A 16,944-nucleotide genomic window follows, 5' to 3' on the forward strand; every position below is an offset into this window, starting at 1 on the left:
GATGGTAAGACTGTCATTACCATCCAGTTTGAATTGGCACAAAAGATTAAACCTTTTTGCTATATAAATTTTGTATACGTAAAATACACAAAGATAATACTTGAGTTTTGGTGGAACATGCTGAAATTATTTTTTAGTGGAAAATACTTGACCTTTAATGATTTTTGTTCAATGAGATGATATAAAGTTTAGTTAATTAAGGTTGCTGAATAGAAAGAAAAATCACACTCTAATAATTAAAACATTTTTAAAACTTTCTTTTTAGAACAAGATCAATTTTGGTCACTCTAGAACAGGTTGGGAGGGTGTGGGGTCTGGACCAAACTTACTCCTAGATTGGAGGGTGGCCATGATGATGGTGAAGCCTGCCTTCATGGGTGGACGACAATCAGGGGTGTTCGTTCCACCAGCCAGGCCCCACGAAATCCATTTGCAGGACTTGCTCATCTCATGAGCAAGCAGAGCCAGAAAAGGTAGACAGTGATACAGATAAGAGCCAGTAAGTGGTCTATGCTGGGAAAGTCTGGTAGTTGGTTTTAGTCACTGATGTGAGGTCCAAGGGCTAGACTATAATCCCTAGGAAAGTGACTGGCAATAATAAGCCAAGGTTTTTTGTTTTTGTTTTTGTTTTTTTTTAAAGATAAGGGGTTTTATTATGGGATCTAGGATACAAAGTAAAGAGTGGGCCTCAAAAATAAAGCAGAAGCCCATATTTCAGAATTAAGATAAAGTTGAGATTTATGGCAAAGATAGCTGACATGAAAGGTCACAGAGCCTGGCTTAGGGCAGAGTCTACAGATAGGAGTTAGAAGTTCTCAAGAAAGGAGAGTCAGGTTCTGGAAGGGCCTGTCACATAGACACTGTCTATGAATGAAGAGATGGGTGACATTTTTTCCATAAGTGGTATTAAGATTAGAGGTTTTATTCCTGACCAGGATCAAAGTCAGTTACCTCTAAGAGCAACATCATGTTACAGAAGCAAACATGTGATGCCTTTATGCTTCTACACTTCTTTAAAATAGTAAGATTATGCTTTAAGTTCTACAAAGTGTGATTAAATGTATTGTTCATATTGATTAGTCAAGGGATTCTTTGTCCTATTAAGAGGGCATAAGGCTCACATTACCAGCATATTTTTTTCTCTGTCTGCATTTATTAGTCATGATCAGTGAACAAATAAACCAAAGTGATACTTAGAAATTTTGTTTTTAGTATTTCCCACTAGTGTGGACTCTGTGCTTCACCTTTAGGCATCCATTGCTTCCCAGCCTCTCCCTTACTGAGCCAGGGGAGACCGTAGGACGACTAGTGGGTCAGCAGCCTGGGTAACTGGTCACAGTTCCTTGACCTTCAATGAATCATTTATCTCTAGAGCTTGAGCCTCCTCAGCTGTAAAAATGAAGGTTTTACACTGGCATTTACAATGTGTTTCAACTACATAAAGCGAATGCTTTGGATTAATTTTAAGTATTAATGAGATATTTCATTAAAAATAATTTATTTTCTTGGAGTTTAAAAGAGCATTGCAGGGGTTGGTTTGAATGGCATGTATTTCTATTTTTTTTTTTTTTTTTTTTTTTTTTTTTAATTTTTTTTCAACGTTTATTTATTTTTGTGACAGAGAGAGACAGAGCATGAACGGGGGAGGGGCAGAGAGAGAGGGAGACACAGAATCGGAAACAGGCTCCAGGCTCTGAGCCATCAGCCCAGAGCCCGATGCGGGGCTCGAACTCACGGACCGCGAGATCGTGACCTGGCTGAAGTCGGACGCCCAACCGACTGCGCCACCCAGGCGCCCCATGGCATGTATTTCTAGAAACGTTCCGGGTAGTTTGGATGGATGCCTTTGGCTTTAGTGCATTTCTGGTAGAGGTGTTCAGAGTAGTTCCACTGGTCAAAGCATTTCCCTTGAGGTTGATGTCTTATAAAAGTAGAATATCTAAGTGAAGTTTTCAACCAGAGATGTTCAGTGTAGGGAGATGAAAAATTATAGTAACTAGAATCATTCATAGAGTGCTGCCAGTCTTGGAAGGAGCACTTGAGAGGCAAGATAAGACTGCCAAGGGCATGCACTGGCAGTAAAAGGCAACCGTGTACGCTACCCTGAGGAGACAGGGAGGAGAGAGTTGGTGAGAGGGCGAGGACTGAACTCCTTCCTGTGAGTCACATTTCAGAAAAGTTTAATACATTTATGAAAGCTCAGCTGCATTCTCTTTGGGCCAACACAGTGTGTAGACACACGGGAGACCCCTCGAACTTACAGGCCAAGGCACAGGAGAGGGCCCGTTAAATTATACCTAGGGATCTGAGGGACCCAGTGGTCTGTTGACTTACAGTTTTTTGGGTTTGGAAGACAAGAGTCTTTCAGCTTATTTCCTCCTTGGAGAGAAGGTCAAAGACTTAAATGGCTCATATTAAGCTCATATTAAGTGTTTACTATGAGACCTTCAGTCGGCTAAGCAGTTTAGTTGGATTATTACTTTTGATCTTGACAACAACTCCAGGAGATAGGTACTCTTCTTAGCCTCTGCCTTCTAAATGGGAGACTAAAGTATAGAGGCCTTAAACTTAGCCAGCAGCCCACCTGGGATTCAAGCCCCAAGAGTCTGGCCTGGAGCCCTTGCTCTTAACCACTGTACTCCATTACCTTGTGTTCAGTGGGCGAGTTCTGACTCTGGAACATTCTGCATGGGATTCTCCTGTACACAGGGTAGCCTGGGGTCGGGTTTGAGATGGTGAGAGCATGTAATATTGCTTTGACTTTTTCATGGTCTGTGTATTCATTTCCTGTAAGAAGTCATCGCTAATTTCGTAGCTTAAAACTACACAAAATTAGCTTACAGTTCTGGAGGTCAGAAGTCTGAAAATGGGTCTTGTGTGCTAAAATCAAGGTATTTTCAGGGCTATATTTCTTCTGGAGGCTGCAACGGAGAATCTGGTCCTTGCCTCTTCCAACTTCTAGAGACTTTCCATATTCCTTTTCCTGTGTCCCCCTTCCTGCATTCACATGGCTTCAGTCTTTGCTTCTGTCATCACAGCTCCTTCTTGGACTCTCCTGTCTCTCATAAAGCTCTTTGTTACATTGGTCCTGCCTGGATGGTCCAGCATAATCTCGCCATCTCTAGAGCCTTAACTTAATCACAGCTTCAGAATCACCTTGCCATGTAAAGTAGTAAGTTCTGGGGACTTTACAGTATTTTTATTTATGGGTTGATTATAGAGATTGCCATTTCAGGCAATCTTTATTTATTTTTGAGAGAGAGAGAGAGAGGGAGACAGAGCGTGACCGGGGGAGGGTCAGAGAGAGAGGGAGACACAGAATCTGAAGCAGGCTCCAGGCTCTGAGCTGTCAGCACAGAGCTTGACACGGGGCTTGAACCCACAGACCGTGAGATCATGACCTGAGCCGAAATCAGATGCTTAACCAACTGAGCCACCCAGGCGCCCCCAGTTTTGAGTAATACCTAATGACAATTCACTCCCCACCACCTCCTCCTGAGCCATTGCTGAGCTCCAGCTGTTGTTGGCCATTTGAGTGTCATCATCCTGGACACCACCACATAAGGAATTGGGGGGAAGCTATGTGTTAGGAACCTCTGCAGAGAGGTATGGAGTGAAAGGCAGTAGCTTTTAAAGATCTATACAAGAAGTATAAAAATGAGTTGAATTTTATAGTATTTTTTCCTTTTGATTTAGCTACTTTTTTATTTCAAAATCGATAACCTCTTTTACATGGTTGTAATCCTAGTAAGCATTTTGCTCTGTTTTTCTTAGGACTCTATTTTAATGTATTTACATTTCTCATCTCTCCACAGGGTTAATAGTGGTAAGCTTAGCTACCAGTTGCTGAGCTCCTGCAGTAGGCATTGTGCAGAGCCCCTCAAAACATTTTTTTTCCATTTAATTTTCATGTAAGCCCGTGAGGTAGATACTATTCCTTCTTTTTTTTTTTTTTTTTTAAATAGATGAGAAGGTGGAAAACCCTGGAAATATTTTACTTTAAAGTTACATCACAGGGGCACCTGGGTGGCTCAGTTGGTTAACCATCCAACTCTTGATTTTGGGTCAGGTCATGAACTCAAGGTTTATGGGTCCGAGCCCTGTGTCAGGCTCTACGTTGACAGTGTGAAGCCTGCTTGGGCTTCTTTTTGTCTCCCTCTCTCTCTGTCCTTCCTCCATGCATTCCCTCTCTGTCTTTCAATATTTCAATATTGTCTTTCACAAATATTTTAAAATTACATCACACTATTAATAAGTATGGAAGTGAGATTTGAACCTAGGACTGTCCAAGTCTAAAGGCTTGCTCTTGTTATTCTGCCACACTGCCTTCCCAAGGCAGCTAAGAGAAAGGGTAATTATCAACAGGTGTGAAGAAGAAAAGGCTATAGCACTGGGCTTTTGTGGTAGTGGAACATCAGATTTTATTTCATTCTTCCTGACAGCCAGGCCAAGAAGAGGAGCTTGATGAACACACAATCTTTGTTTGGTTAGCAAGTATACCAATTTTCCACCATATCTAAATTCTAAATTCCTGTTAATCTTTCAGTAGCTATACTAGTGAGATTGTATGGCATAGTGGATAATGATTTGATCATTTAACAAATAAAAGATCCTTTATATGACTGTTTCTTGTGTCAAGTGTATAGATCTTTTTTCACTATAAATGTTACTTGGCAAAAAATTTTTGTTGGGGGACATAGGTATAAGCTAACGATTGTACAGTTTCAGTGTCATAACTTTTGACACTGAAACATCTGGTCGTGGATTCTGAGCCTTTAATGGCCATGATGTTTAAGAAACTCAGGTGTGGTTAGGCTGTAGGGATTATTTTATTATTAAACTTTGGTCTAACTGTTCAAAGTTGTACTTTCTCTCTAGTTTTCATATAAAAATTGTCCCAAAAGTGTACCTAATATATTTGTCTCTTACAGAGTATGAGTTCTGGTTTTTTTTCTACGTTTATTTTTATTTATTGACGTAATTTCTACACCCAACATGGGGCTGAAACTCATGACTCCGGGATCAAAAGTTGCATGCTCTTCTGACTGAACCAGCTACGTGCCCTCAGGGTATTTGAGTCTTGAACTTAAGCTTGATGTTGATTGGTTTGAATCAAGTCTTTGAGAATGCTGTTCCTGAAAACATGGCTTGTCCAGGGTATCATTCTTCCCTTCTCACCCTGCTCCATTCCCAGTACAATCCATTAGCAAATCCTGTTAATTCTGCTTCTAAATTATATCTTAATTTTCTGCTTCCTGGTCACTGCCACCACCTGGGCTCATTGCTTTTCCCCAACTCCACCCCTGTTTGCCACCCCCCCTCCTTCATGCTTTCACCTTGACCCTCCACAGAGCAGGACCAACCGGGAAACCCACCTTGAATCAGCTCATGCCCTTGCTTAATCTCCTCCAGTAGCTTCCCATTGTCCTTAAAATCAAATCTAAACTCCTTACACTGTCCTGAAAGGCCTGTGTGATCTACCCCTGCCTGTCTTCCTGAATGCATTTTATGCTCCCCCCCCCCCAAACACTTCCAGGGATCTAGAACAGGTTTTTCTGTCAACCCTGTAGTTAGACGCTACCCAACATCATGATCTCTATTTAAATATCTTGTCTGACCACTGTAAATTGGATCATTTCTGTTATTTTCTCTCTCTCCCTTTTCTGTCCTTAATAGCATTTATTACCAGTTGTAGTTATTTTATTTGTTTCTTTGGGTCTGTGTTCACTGAACGTAAGCCCTATCCCTCCCTAATGCATTCCCTCTCTTTCAAAAAGGGAGCAAGGACTATGTGTGGCTTGGTTGCTGCTATATCATCAGTATTTTAGTACTTAGTAGGTGTTAGCAAATATTTATTCAATGAATGAGGGGGCAGAGGCAAGCTGACAGGAAGACAGGGTTTATCTATTGATACTGATGCTCAGTTTCAGCATGAAAAAAAGAACATACTTTCACAGATGGACCCAAACATTGCCCACATTTGGTCCTATGGGAAAATTTGGAGAATAATTCTGAGAGCTATTTATTTATCATAAAGATTATAGGGGCCCTGTGTCTTTTTGGTGGGCATTGTGTGCCGCCTTCTTATTCAGCTAATTTGAATCATATTCATAACGTGGCTGTGTGACAGACAATTCAGCTGCACACTGAGGTTTCTACTAGCTTACAAGTATTATTCATCTACATGAACATCTTGAATTTTTTCTGAAACTGTACCTTAATTTCCACCATGTAGTTGTGTGGTTCATCAAATTTTGTGATTCCACTGAGGTGAGGCCATTTCAGAGAGTGTGCTATGTTAGGCCTAAATCCGAACAGCCAAGACTATGAGTGGTCTTTTTTTTTTTCTAATATTTATTTATTTATTTTGATAGGGTATGCATGTGTGTGGGGGCGGGGGACAGGCAGAGAGAGAGGAAAAGAAAGAATCCCAAGCAGGCTCCAAGCTGTCAGCACAGGGCCCGATGCTGGGCTTGATCTCCCAAACCATGAAATAGTGACCTGAGCTGAAATTAAGAGTAGGATGCTTAACCAACTGAGCCACCCAGGCGTGGTCTTCTAAGACCAGAGTGGTCTTCTAAGGTTTGTTCACCAAAATGCTCTTTCTGGTAACATTGAGTAGACTTGTTGAATGGAAGTGTCTGATTACTAACATTTAGGATTTAAAATGTTTGCATTGTATTAGTTGAGGATTTCTTTATGACAGACATTTTACATTAGGGCTGGTTTGTTTCTTAAAGCCATTTTATGTCAGTTTATAGGAAGGTTGATTTTTCCATTTCCTAGGACATGAAGGAACTTGTCTAGTAAATCTTAAGAGCAGATCAGATATTTCAGAATCAGTTAAAAAGAAGGACCTAAAAAAATTCAGCCTTGATTCTTCCAGCATTATTAAAATGCTCATTCCTTTTGGGAAACAGTGAGCTGAAGTTTTGGCTTGCTATGCATATCATCCCTCTTCTTAGAGTATAAGTACAATGATAATGTTGGAAAATTTTGAAACCTAATGTTTAAGTATCATTTCAGATATTTCCTTTTATTTTACATCATCAGATAGTTAATCTAGCCTTTTAATTAACCTAATGATAATAAAATTGTTAGAACTTTAATTGTTGAAAGAAAGAATTCACTGCATTTAATAATCTGAAACCTTGGTTAGGCCTACCATCAGCTTAGTTTACTGTACTTGTAGAAAGTGAAGTTATATGATTCTAGGTTTTAGAGGGATTCCTTAGGTTTAGTTTTGGAAAACAGGTGGTTGACCTTTGACAGAGGACTCAAAAGTTGTCAAATGAAAATTTCTTAGTTGCTACTCTAGCAGTTTCCAACTGTTAAATTGAGGAATACGTTTTCCCATTTCCCCAGATACAGTATTATAATTGGTAGGTAGCTGGGATAGCACCTCTGCAATCCCCTATCCTAACCCCAGTGGCCACTGCAAGTGGGAATGGAGGACAGGTCATGACAAAGGTCAGGAGCCTTAGAGTCTACTCTAGCTCTGTCATTTTGTGCAAGTCATTTGACTCCTCAGGCTCAGATTACTCATTGGTAAAATGAATGGATTGGGCAAGATCGTTTCCAAGGTTCCTTTTAGCTCTGCTGTCATGTAATTAGGATTTTTCTGATTCCTGGGTCACTGTCTGGGCAGGGATTTGGATGGCAGAATAGTGTAGGTGGTCAAGCATTTCGTAGTTAACCACATTTCTGTAGTTGCATGATTTAGTCACTGGGTCATATTGAATAAACAGAAGTGGTTGTGCACTCTCACAAAAATAGGAAATAATTTTCAGTTTTATAATAGAGGTCATTGAAAAAAATCTTATTTCATAGGACTCACAAGTCCTTTTGACATCACTCTGTCATTCTTTGAGTACTTCATTACTTTCTGGTGGAAAAAGATGTTCCAGCTTATCTTGTAATTTCTCTGTCCCATCTGTGGAGTCAGCCAATCCCAAGTCCTGGTTCCTTTGAGGGAGAATGGGCTAGGTGTGCTCTTGCAAAATGGGGTACTATTGCTTCTCCCTCTTTTGGAAGAGAAGGTAAGGAGTATGTTTTTTTTGAAGTTAGATAATACCTCTAATTCCAGTTTACCACCACAGGCTCTTCCTCTCCTTCCCACATGTTAGGATTGTATGCTCCTTCTCCCTCAGTTCATAATTCCCAGCAATATCACTGTATTTATTTGCTCAGTGCTACAACACATACAAAATAGTTTCAAAAATTTTTACCAACTATACTACCAACAACAAACCTTCTACGTAAAATTGTAGATTTCTTTGCAATTCTCTTTACCTTAAGAATCTGTCATACTGAAGATGTACTTCCATGTACTTTCAAACAGTTTGTTCTCTGTTATAGTTGTCTTAACACTGTATTTCCCCCTCCTTCCTTCCCTCCCCTCCCCTCCCCTCCCCTTCCCTTCCCTAGACACTCTAAATGTTTGTTGAGAGGTAGTCTGTGCCTTTCTTTGAGCTGCTCCTGTTCACAATACTTTGCTAGGTTAAGTTAATCACCCTTTCTGTAGGAGTCAAGGATAATTAATCTACCAAAAGCACTGATGTTCTGAGCAGTCATATACACATACATAAAACTGTATAATATATATAAAATTCTATATTATACAGTTTCATGTAACAATATATGAATATATAAATAACAGTTATGTATTTATCAAACCATAGTATATAAAACCTTTATATATATATTTTTTCAATATATGAAGTTTGTTGTCAAATTGGTAAAACCTTTATATATTAAACCCATTTGATCTGTATGTTCATGTAATCTTTATTTATTGCTCGTAAATCATTTTTATTTATTTTTTTTTTAATTTTTTTTTCAACGTTTATTTATTTATTTTTGGGACAGAGAGAGACAGAGCATGAATGGGGGAGGGGCAGAGAGAGAGGGAGACACAGAATCGGAAACAGGGTCCAGGCTCCGAGCCATCAGCCCAGAGCCTGATGCGGGGCTCGAACTCACGGACCGCGAGATCGTGACCTGGCTGAAGTCGGACGCTTAACCGACTGCGCCACCCAGGCGCCCCTCGTAAATCATTTTTAATTCACAGAACCTGTGGTCACTTATCTTCTGGTCTCAATTTCAGCCAATATTTCACATTAGGATTATTAGGTCATCAGAAATTGTGGGTTTCAGTTTTTTCATTTTAAGAGTCAGGAGGCACATAAAAAACATTATGTTTTGTGTGTGTGTGTGTGTGTGTGTGTGTGTGTGTGTGTGTGTGTGTGATATCATAAACTCTAAGGTGTATAAATTCTCATTAAGAATTAAAGAAAAAACACAGACTGATGGAACAACCACTGTGGGTTAGGGCTAGGTGTGGGGGTCATAGCCTGGAGAGAGGAAGCAGTTAGGGGGAAGGATAATGTTATTGGAGGAAAGAAGGTAGAGATTAATGTATGTTTGAAGTGAGGACAATGAGATTTAAGATGTGTGGACTGGGGAAATTACATTTTTTAGTACCCAATATAAATGTGTAACCTGTTCTTTTTGTTAAAACTACTTAATAAGTGATCTTTAAGATAGGTGTTTTTTATTGAAAAAGTATGTTTTATTCATCCAAAGTGAAAGAAATATATAATTTTACATGTTCCTTGGTGTTCAGTCTCAGTGATGAAGAGAAAATGTTGCTGCAGCCAAATATTGTTCAATTCTAGTTATTGATTAGGTGATCCTCTATTGGAAAAATTACTAAGTTAATTATGTGGTTTTGTCTAATCATTAATCAAAGAAAAACAACCATCATGTATTAAAGAAACTATTAGTTTAAGACATTTATGCTTTCATTGAAATGATCACTGTACCTTTAAACTGGAATATATGTTTGGAAAGAAGCCCAAGAGTCTTTAAAGATTTTTTGAAGGTATTTTAGAGGATTTTAAAAGGTACCTTTTAAATACCTTTAACGTATTTTAAGATATTTTTAAAATAAATTAAGATTTTGATAAAAATATTTTTATTTTACTTTCATTAACTTGTATATATGCATATTAAATATGTGTGTGTGTTTTAGATCTTATTATAATTGAATATATTCTTCCCATCTTTCTATTACTTTGTTTTGGTCCTATTTAAACAAATTCTACAATGTTTGGTCATTCTAGCATCTTTTATTTGCATAGCTTTTCATAGATATAATGAAGCCATGCCAGAGTAACTGAGATATTTTTATCAGTATGAAAAAGCTAAAATCCTTTGAAAGTAACTTTTTGTATTTTTATTACAGGTAAATTGGAATACTCACATTGTACAGAGACAGAGGTAAGAGAAACACTCAAAAATTTGTTAGTAAAGCAGGTTTGCAGTTCTTTAGACTAACTTAAGTATTGAAGTATCACTATGGATTTTTGGCCTTCTGACAAGGATATGTTGAGAGCAGGTGTATATCTTTTACATTTAAGAAGAGTAAAATGTGGAGAAAAATCAGTTATATTGTTTCTTTATATATTTTTAAAAGATTTTATTTTTAAATAATCTCCACACTCAATGTGGGGCTAAATGCTCCACTGACTAAGCCAGCCAGGCGCCCCACTCCTTGCCCATATTTTTAAAAGTCTAGGGTGTGTTAAAAAGATTAGTTTAATCATGGTTTTAAAATTTTCCCATGTTATTATTTGCAAAATTGAGATACTAAGATTCAGAGCCCTTAATAAGAAATAGTTTAAGTTCAGTTTTTTTCATAATCCAATCTGATGTGTCATAATCATTTAAATGTGTTGGAATCCTCTGGACCTGTCTTGGTGTAGGAAAAAAACAGGGGCTTGGAAACAGTATTCTAGTAAGATTAATAATGAATTAAGTGCTTTGTTATTTGTATAAACAGATTTAGTACTTTTTAATAATTTAGTTCAAAATTCTGACTGTGAATTTTAAGGAATTTCCATGTGACTCCCTGTGTTCCTTGCAGGAATTTCAAGGGTAACACTGAAATATAAGGGTAGCATCCATGAAGTATGTATATGTACATCTTTACATTAGGAATCTTGGGTATTTATTAATGGCAATGACTAAATAAAGGATTTAAGAAGTTATTTTTTTTTTTTAATTTTTTTTTTTTCAACGTTTATTTATTTTTGGGACAGAGAGAGACAGAGCATGAACGGGGGAGGGGCAGAGAGAGAGGGAGACACAGAATCGGAAACAGGCTCCAGGCTCCGAGCCACCAGCCCAGAGCCCGACGCGGGGCTCGAACTCCCGGACCGCGAGATCGTGACCTGGCTGAAGTCGGACGCTTAACCGACTGCGCCACCCAGGCGCCCCAAGAAGTTATTTTTTTTAATTTGATAACCTGTCTACTGTTGTAGGTTTTAGTAAATTTCAACTGTTATTTTAAGTAAAATGCAAGCTTTCTAAGGGATTGTATTGTATAATAAAGAAGCAAAAATAATTTTTTTTTGCATTCAGAAGTTACTATTTTTTAAAATGTTTATTTTGAGAGAGAGTGTGAGCGGAGGAGGGGCAGAGAAAGAGGGAGAGACAGAATCCCAAGCAGGCTCTGCACCATGAGTAGAGAGCCCAGTTCGGGGCTCAAACTCACCAACTGTGAGATCATGACCTGAGCTTAAATCAAGAGTCAGACGCTTAACTGACTGACTCAGATGCCCCTATGGTTTATTTTTGTGTCTTCAGCTCTGGGAGTAGAGATAATTTTTTTCCAAATTAGCTCAAAAAATAGGCAAGAACGTAATAAAAAAAAATTTTTTTATTGTGAGAATTTTTGAGTAATACAAAGAAGTGGGGCTTGATTGGAGTCAGAAGATAAAATTTCTCTCTGTGGTTTCTGGTGTGCGTCTTTCTAGGTATGTAATTTTGAGCAGTAATTTTTTTCTCCCAGAACTTTGGCTATCTTATCTGTAAAATGTTAATCATAATTCCTATTAACTTCATGGGTTGTGAAATTTTAAAGAGCAAATATATGTGAAAATGTTATACAAACCCTGAAGACACTATATATGTCAAGATGTCAAAGTCTCATTATTCTGTCTTATTATGTTGTATTGCCATAAAATCTGAATGGTTATAGCATTTTGTTTAATACTTGTTTTGTATAGGAACATCACTCATTTTATCTCCATTGTCTCCTAATTAGTAGCACTTATTCTTTGACCTACACCTTGGGTAACCAGAAACATTGGAATCTAAACAGAACTCTCATTCAGGATTTTTAATAATCATTTAAAGAGGAAAAAAATCACAAGAAGATAAGATCAATCTGATTAATTTAGTTTACAAAATAGACTTGGGGTATTTTCTAGAGGTAACAGTGGTTGCTTCCTCTGGCAAAGAGACTGGAATTGTGGGTGGGGATTTATCTATAGTGTTTGAATTTTTTAAAATTAGAATGTCTTAACGTATTACTTTATTTATTAAAATCATAAAATGAAGGAACAGTAGAGGCAATGGGAACTTTTCAAGAAGTTTGGTGGCTTGAGAGAAAGAGGGTACAGCTTAAGTAGGAAGTTTTGTTTTTTAGGAACGATGGTACTTGGGGAGGTGGGGGGTTGCGGTGGTAAGGAAGCAGGAGGGAATAGGCTGGAATCCAAGTTAGAGAGTGGATATATGCTGTAACTAGATGTAGGACTACATTTGGCTTGACTAGAATGATGGTTCTCCAAGTGTGGTGGGAGGACTCGGGGGTGGGGGTGTGTGTTCCTGACACCCTTTCAAGATCCAGCTATTTTTGAAGTAATACTAAGACATTACCAGCCCTTTTATTTACTTTGATTCTCTTGAGGATACAGTGGTATTTTCCTTGGCCACCTATGACATACCACACCTCAGAAGCAGAGGCAAGATCTAGCCAGCTTTTATTAAGCATGACCTTCAATAGTTTTAGAAAAATGTGAAACAGTATCACTCTTCTCATTATTTTTTTTTTGAAAATAGAGTTTTTCCCCCATAAAAATGTTACTTATATTAACATATTTAATATTTTTCAGTGATTTAAGTGATTAAAAAATTTCTCAGTTTTAATTTCTGATACAGGAGATATTGGTAGATTATGGCTCACATACACAAAAGCTCCTTGGATTCCTCAGTAGTTTTTCGAGTGTAAAAGGGTCACAGTCTGAGAGCTGCTGGGCTCTGCAGTGTGGTTATAGTGGGTATCTTTTCCTGAGAAACAGAATTGAAGGCTGAGAGCAGTAAAACCACAGTCTTGAGGAAGACCATGGGAAATGAGGGAATCCTTGATAATAAGGATTTAAGCCAGTCTTTTCTGTCCATGAGATGACAGGGTCATTTCTGAGAATGAGTTTATCCTGGATCAGAACGGTGATTGCTAGAGCCTCTTTTGCCCTTTCATTGGTCTTCTGTTGAGAGGAAATGCTCATCACGCTCTGGCATTAAGTGTAGACCAAAGTAAGGGCTGCTAACAAGTTGTAGGTGAGTGGAACTGTGAAGGGCCCTGGATAAGGTGGCGTAGCACATTGCTTGCTCCACATTGCAGTGCAGGTTCACGCCCCAGGAGCCCATATGTTGGGTGTTTGTGCTTGGGCCCAGCTCTGGCTCCACCCTTTCCCTTCACTTCTCGGCCTCAAGATTCCTCATCTGAGAGATGGGTGAATACAGAGTTTAGCATAAAGCCTGGCTTAATGAATGTAGCTTGGGAGGTGTATAGTTTCCTGGGACAGAGAAAGTCATCTTCCTGAGCAAGGCTCATGGACTACTAGGACCCTCAGGTGACTGCTAGGGAAAGCAGAATCCCTTTACATCATCAGGACGTATAACTCAAAGTGTTCAACTATGTTATTTTAATAGGTTTTATAGTATATAGAAATCATATTATGAATTGTTTTCTAGTTTTACTTACAATTCTCTTTTTAATACTTTTCCTGTATTCAGAAAAACCAAACAAAAGTATGAGTTTAGAGAAAGCAAGGAGGCCATAAGTAGGCGTTCAGTCAACTTTCATGTGATCTTGTACCTCAGTATAGTATAATGTTTCTAAAATATCAAGTATTGTACCTTATTTCTCACTGTTTGGAAAATTTCTTTAGTGTACTTGATTATACTAGTGTTTTCCAGTATTTGAACTCATTAAGGGAAATCTTTCATATAGTTTGTTTTATTTTTTTTAATGTTTTATTTATTTTTGAGAGAGAGAGAGAGAGTGTGCATGAGTGGGGGAGGGGGCAGAGAGAAGGGGACAGGGGATCTGAAACAGGCTCTGTACTGACAGCAGAGAGCCCGATGTGAGGCTCAAACTTACAAACCATGAGATCATGATCTGAGCTGAAGTCAGACACTTAACCAACTGAGCCACTCAAATGCTTTCATATAGTTTGTTTTAAAAGACGTTGCAAAGTTTTTTACTTTAATAGGCAATTTAATTTTTTCCTGTATCTCTTTTCCATTTTTTGAAGGTATAATTTGCATACAGTAAAACTTACCCTTTTCAGTTATAGTTCTTTGAGTTTTGAGAAACATTAAGTTGTGCTAACCAACTCCACGATCAAGTTCTGTCATTCCCCAAACTCCTCCAGTGGCTCTTGGTGGTCATTCCCTCACCTCCCCCACTCCCTGCCTCTGTCAACCACTGATCTGTATTTTGTCCTTTCATTTTGAGAAGGGCATATAATTTCAACAGTACATTACCCCTGCTTCTCCCTCTCTAGAAGTGCTCATAGCTTAGCCTGGTCATTTATAAACTCTTGATGACTGACCTGTTCCTGTGGGTACTAAGAGGCAGTTATGTTCCACAGTTTGAGGGAGCTTTTACCCATTTTACAAGTTTTTCCTACTGCCATTATTTAAATAATTTTGTGGGTTGTACTTTTATATTTGAAGAAAATTGCTAAGCACTTAATGCTAAAACATAAAGGATTTGAATTTTTCAAGTATTTTAATTGAGGCATTTTTATTGTTGTTTTCAGCTTTCCAAATTTTATCACATCCCTGTTTGCTATTAACCACCACTAACTATGAAGCACTGAGGCCCTTTCCCTTTAGCAGGGAAGAAGGTTAAATGAATAACTAGAACAATCCTCTTGTTCCCTTGGTAGATTAGCTGCTTTAAGTGGAATAGGTTAAAACATTATATAAAGTTTTGCCAGTACTTTAATCTTGATAAAGCTAGTTTATAAAAATCGTAGTGGAGCAGGAAAATGTAATCCTTACTGTGGGAAACTATAAAAGATTCATGTTCACATCTTAGGAATAGAGTTGATATATACTTTACTTATTCTGTCTCATTCCCACATTGAATCTTAAAAAAAAAATACTTTAGAGCTAACTGTATGCTAAGTACTGCTGTAGACATTAATTTTATCCTCTTAACTAACTTAAAAACAAATTTTAGAAATGAGAGCTGAGGTATAAAGAGGTTAAGTAACTTGCCCAAGGCCATATAGCCAGTGTGTTGCAGAACCACTTCCCTTCGCCTTAAATTTGTTTGTCTTTATCCAGCCTTTATTTATCTGCAGTGTAAGGCATCTACATAATGCTGGCAATTAGTTTAGAGCCCCATTCGGGACAGTGAAATGGCTGTGTCTCCTTATTCTGTATGTGTCTTTTACCTGTGACTACAATTCCTGGCATTGTGTAGCCAGGGACTGTGTTCCTGCCCCACGTAAACTGGGACTGTGTTCTTGCTCGATGTAAACTGGGCAAAGGAATGGTTGCAGTCCCTGAACCTTCAACCCTGTTGGTTAGACGAACATAGAGTTCTGTAGTGTAGTAATTTGTGAAGTAGTCTGATTCTAACTTACTCAGAATGACTCAAGAATTGTTCTATATATTTGAACCTCCTGGGAAACCAGACTAACTAGAATTAGTCTGCTTTGTGGGGGAGCCCAAATATATCAGAGCTAGTGCCTTGGACTTACTCCATTTTGATTACATACAGTTTTTGACACAAACAGGATTATATGAAAATTTTTTATGTTTCATGAGCAGCCTAAAATAAACTGCCAAAGGTAGTATGTGGGAGTTTGCTGCTTTAACACAGAGTATAACATTTAAAAGTTGCCCATTTTGTGTTTAGCTAAATCAGCCCACTGCCCTTTGATTTCATCTCTGGTTCATGCAGACCCATGGTGACCGTGGGATGAGTAATGCCTCTTTTAATTGACATTTGATAGCCCTTAGTTAACTTCAAAAGTAACTTAAAAATGTAAGTTGAAGAAGTATGTTCAGTTAACCCTTGAGCAACTTTGACTCCCCAAAAAGTTAACTACTAATAACCTTACCAACAGATCCTTTTTACGTTGTATGCTGTCTTATTACAATAAAGTAAGTTACATAAAATGTTAAGAAAATCATAAGGAGGAGAAAATACATTTACAGTATTGTACTGTATTTAACTGAAAAATCACAGTATAAGTGGACCCATGCAGTTCAAACCCATGTTATTCAAGGATCAGCTGTAATATTTTTATGAAAATATTTGCATTTGTGCATAACTACAGCTGCATAATGAGCTTGTTTAAATGATTGTGAGGTTAGTATTTGATACCAAACTAATTAAATCTTAAAGCAGAAGCAAAAAGATAATTACTGTCAGATCTGTTCTTTCAGTGGATTTTAAACCTTACTTTAAGGTTTTATAAATGGAATTGCATGACAAGAAGTTAAAATAATGATATATGTTCTATAAAAAGATTGGAAGAATAAGCTCCATTAACTGCAGGTAACAATAGCATTTTCTCCTTGGTCAGTAGACCAAAAGAAATGGGAAGGCTGCTCACACTCTACTTGCTGTGCTTTTGGATTAAAAACCCCAAACATGCCTGAATTTACATGGCCTTTTGGCTGACTTCAACTTAAATGGTTTGGAAATTAGCTTGTGTGTCTGCAGAGTAAATTGTGTCTACCTTTGAGTTGCTGCTTCTGAGTATGAATATTAGTAGAGGTTAGTAGTGAGGTTTAATGGTGTGATAAATAGATAATCTCATTTGGATTACATGTATCATCAGATAGAGACTG

General features: G+C 38.0%; 1 protein-coding gene and 1 long non-coding RNA gene across 6 annotated transcripts in view; both read left to right on the forward strand.

Moving 5' to 3' along the window:
• The window catches only part of SPIRE1 (spire type actin nucleation factor 1), a 211,292-nt gene that overhangs the window by 19,744 nt on the left and 174,604 nt on the right, over positions 1 to 16,944 (forward strand). For all 5 annotated transcript variants that reach the window (XM_086682407.1, XM_086682411.1, XM_086682409.1 and 2 more), the window contains exon 2: positions 10,247 to 10,281. In XM_086682407.1, coding sequence (XP_086538533.1) covers positions 10,247 to 10,281 — 35 coding nt within the window. The remainder of the gene's footprint in view (positions 1 to 10,246; positions 10,282 to 16,944) is intronic.
• Positions 10,294 to 11,605, forward strand: LOC147575481 (uncharacterized). Its single transcript, XR_015242426.1, has 2 exons — positions 10,294 to 11,047; positions 11,287 to 11,605. It is a non-coding gene; the product is annotated as an uncharacterized LOC147575481 (long non-coding RNA).

Source organism: Puma concolor, chromosome D3 (assembly GCF_028749965.1).
Source record: "Puma concolor isolate L17-30 chromosome D3, mPumCon1.1.hap2, whole genome shotgun sequence".
Lineage (NCBI taxonomy): Eukaryota > Metazoa > Chordata > Mammalia > Carnivora > Felidae > Puma > Puma concolor.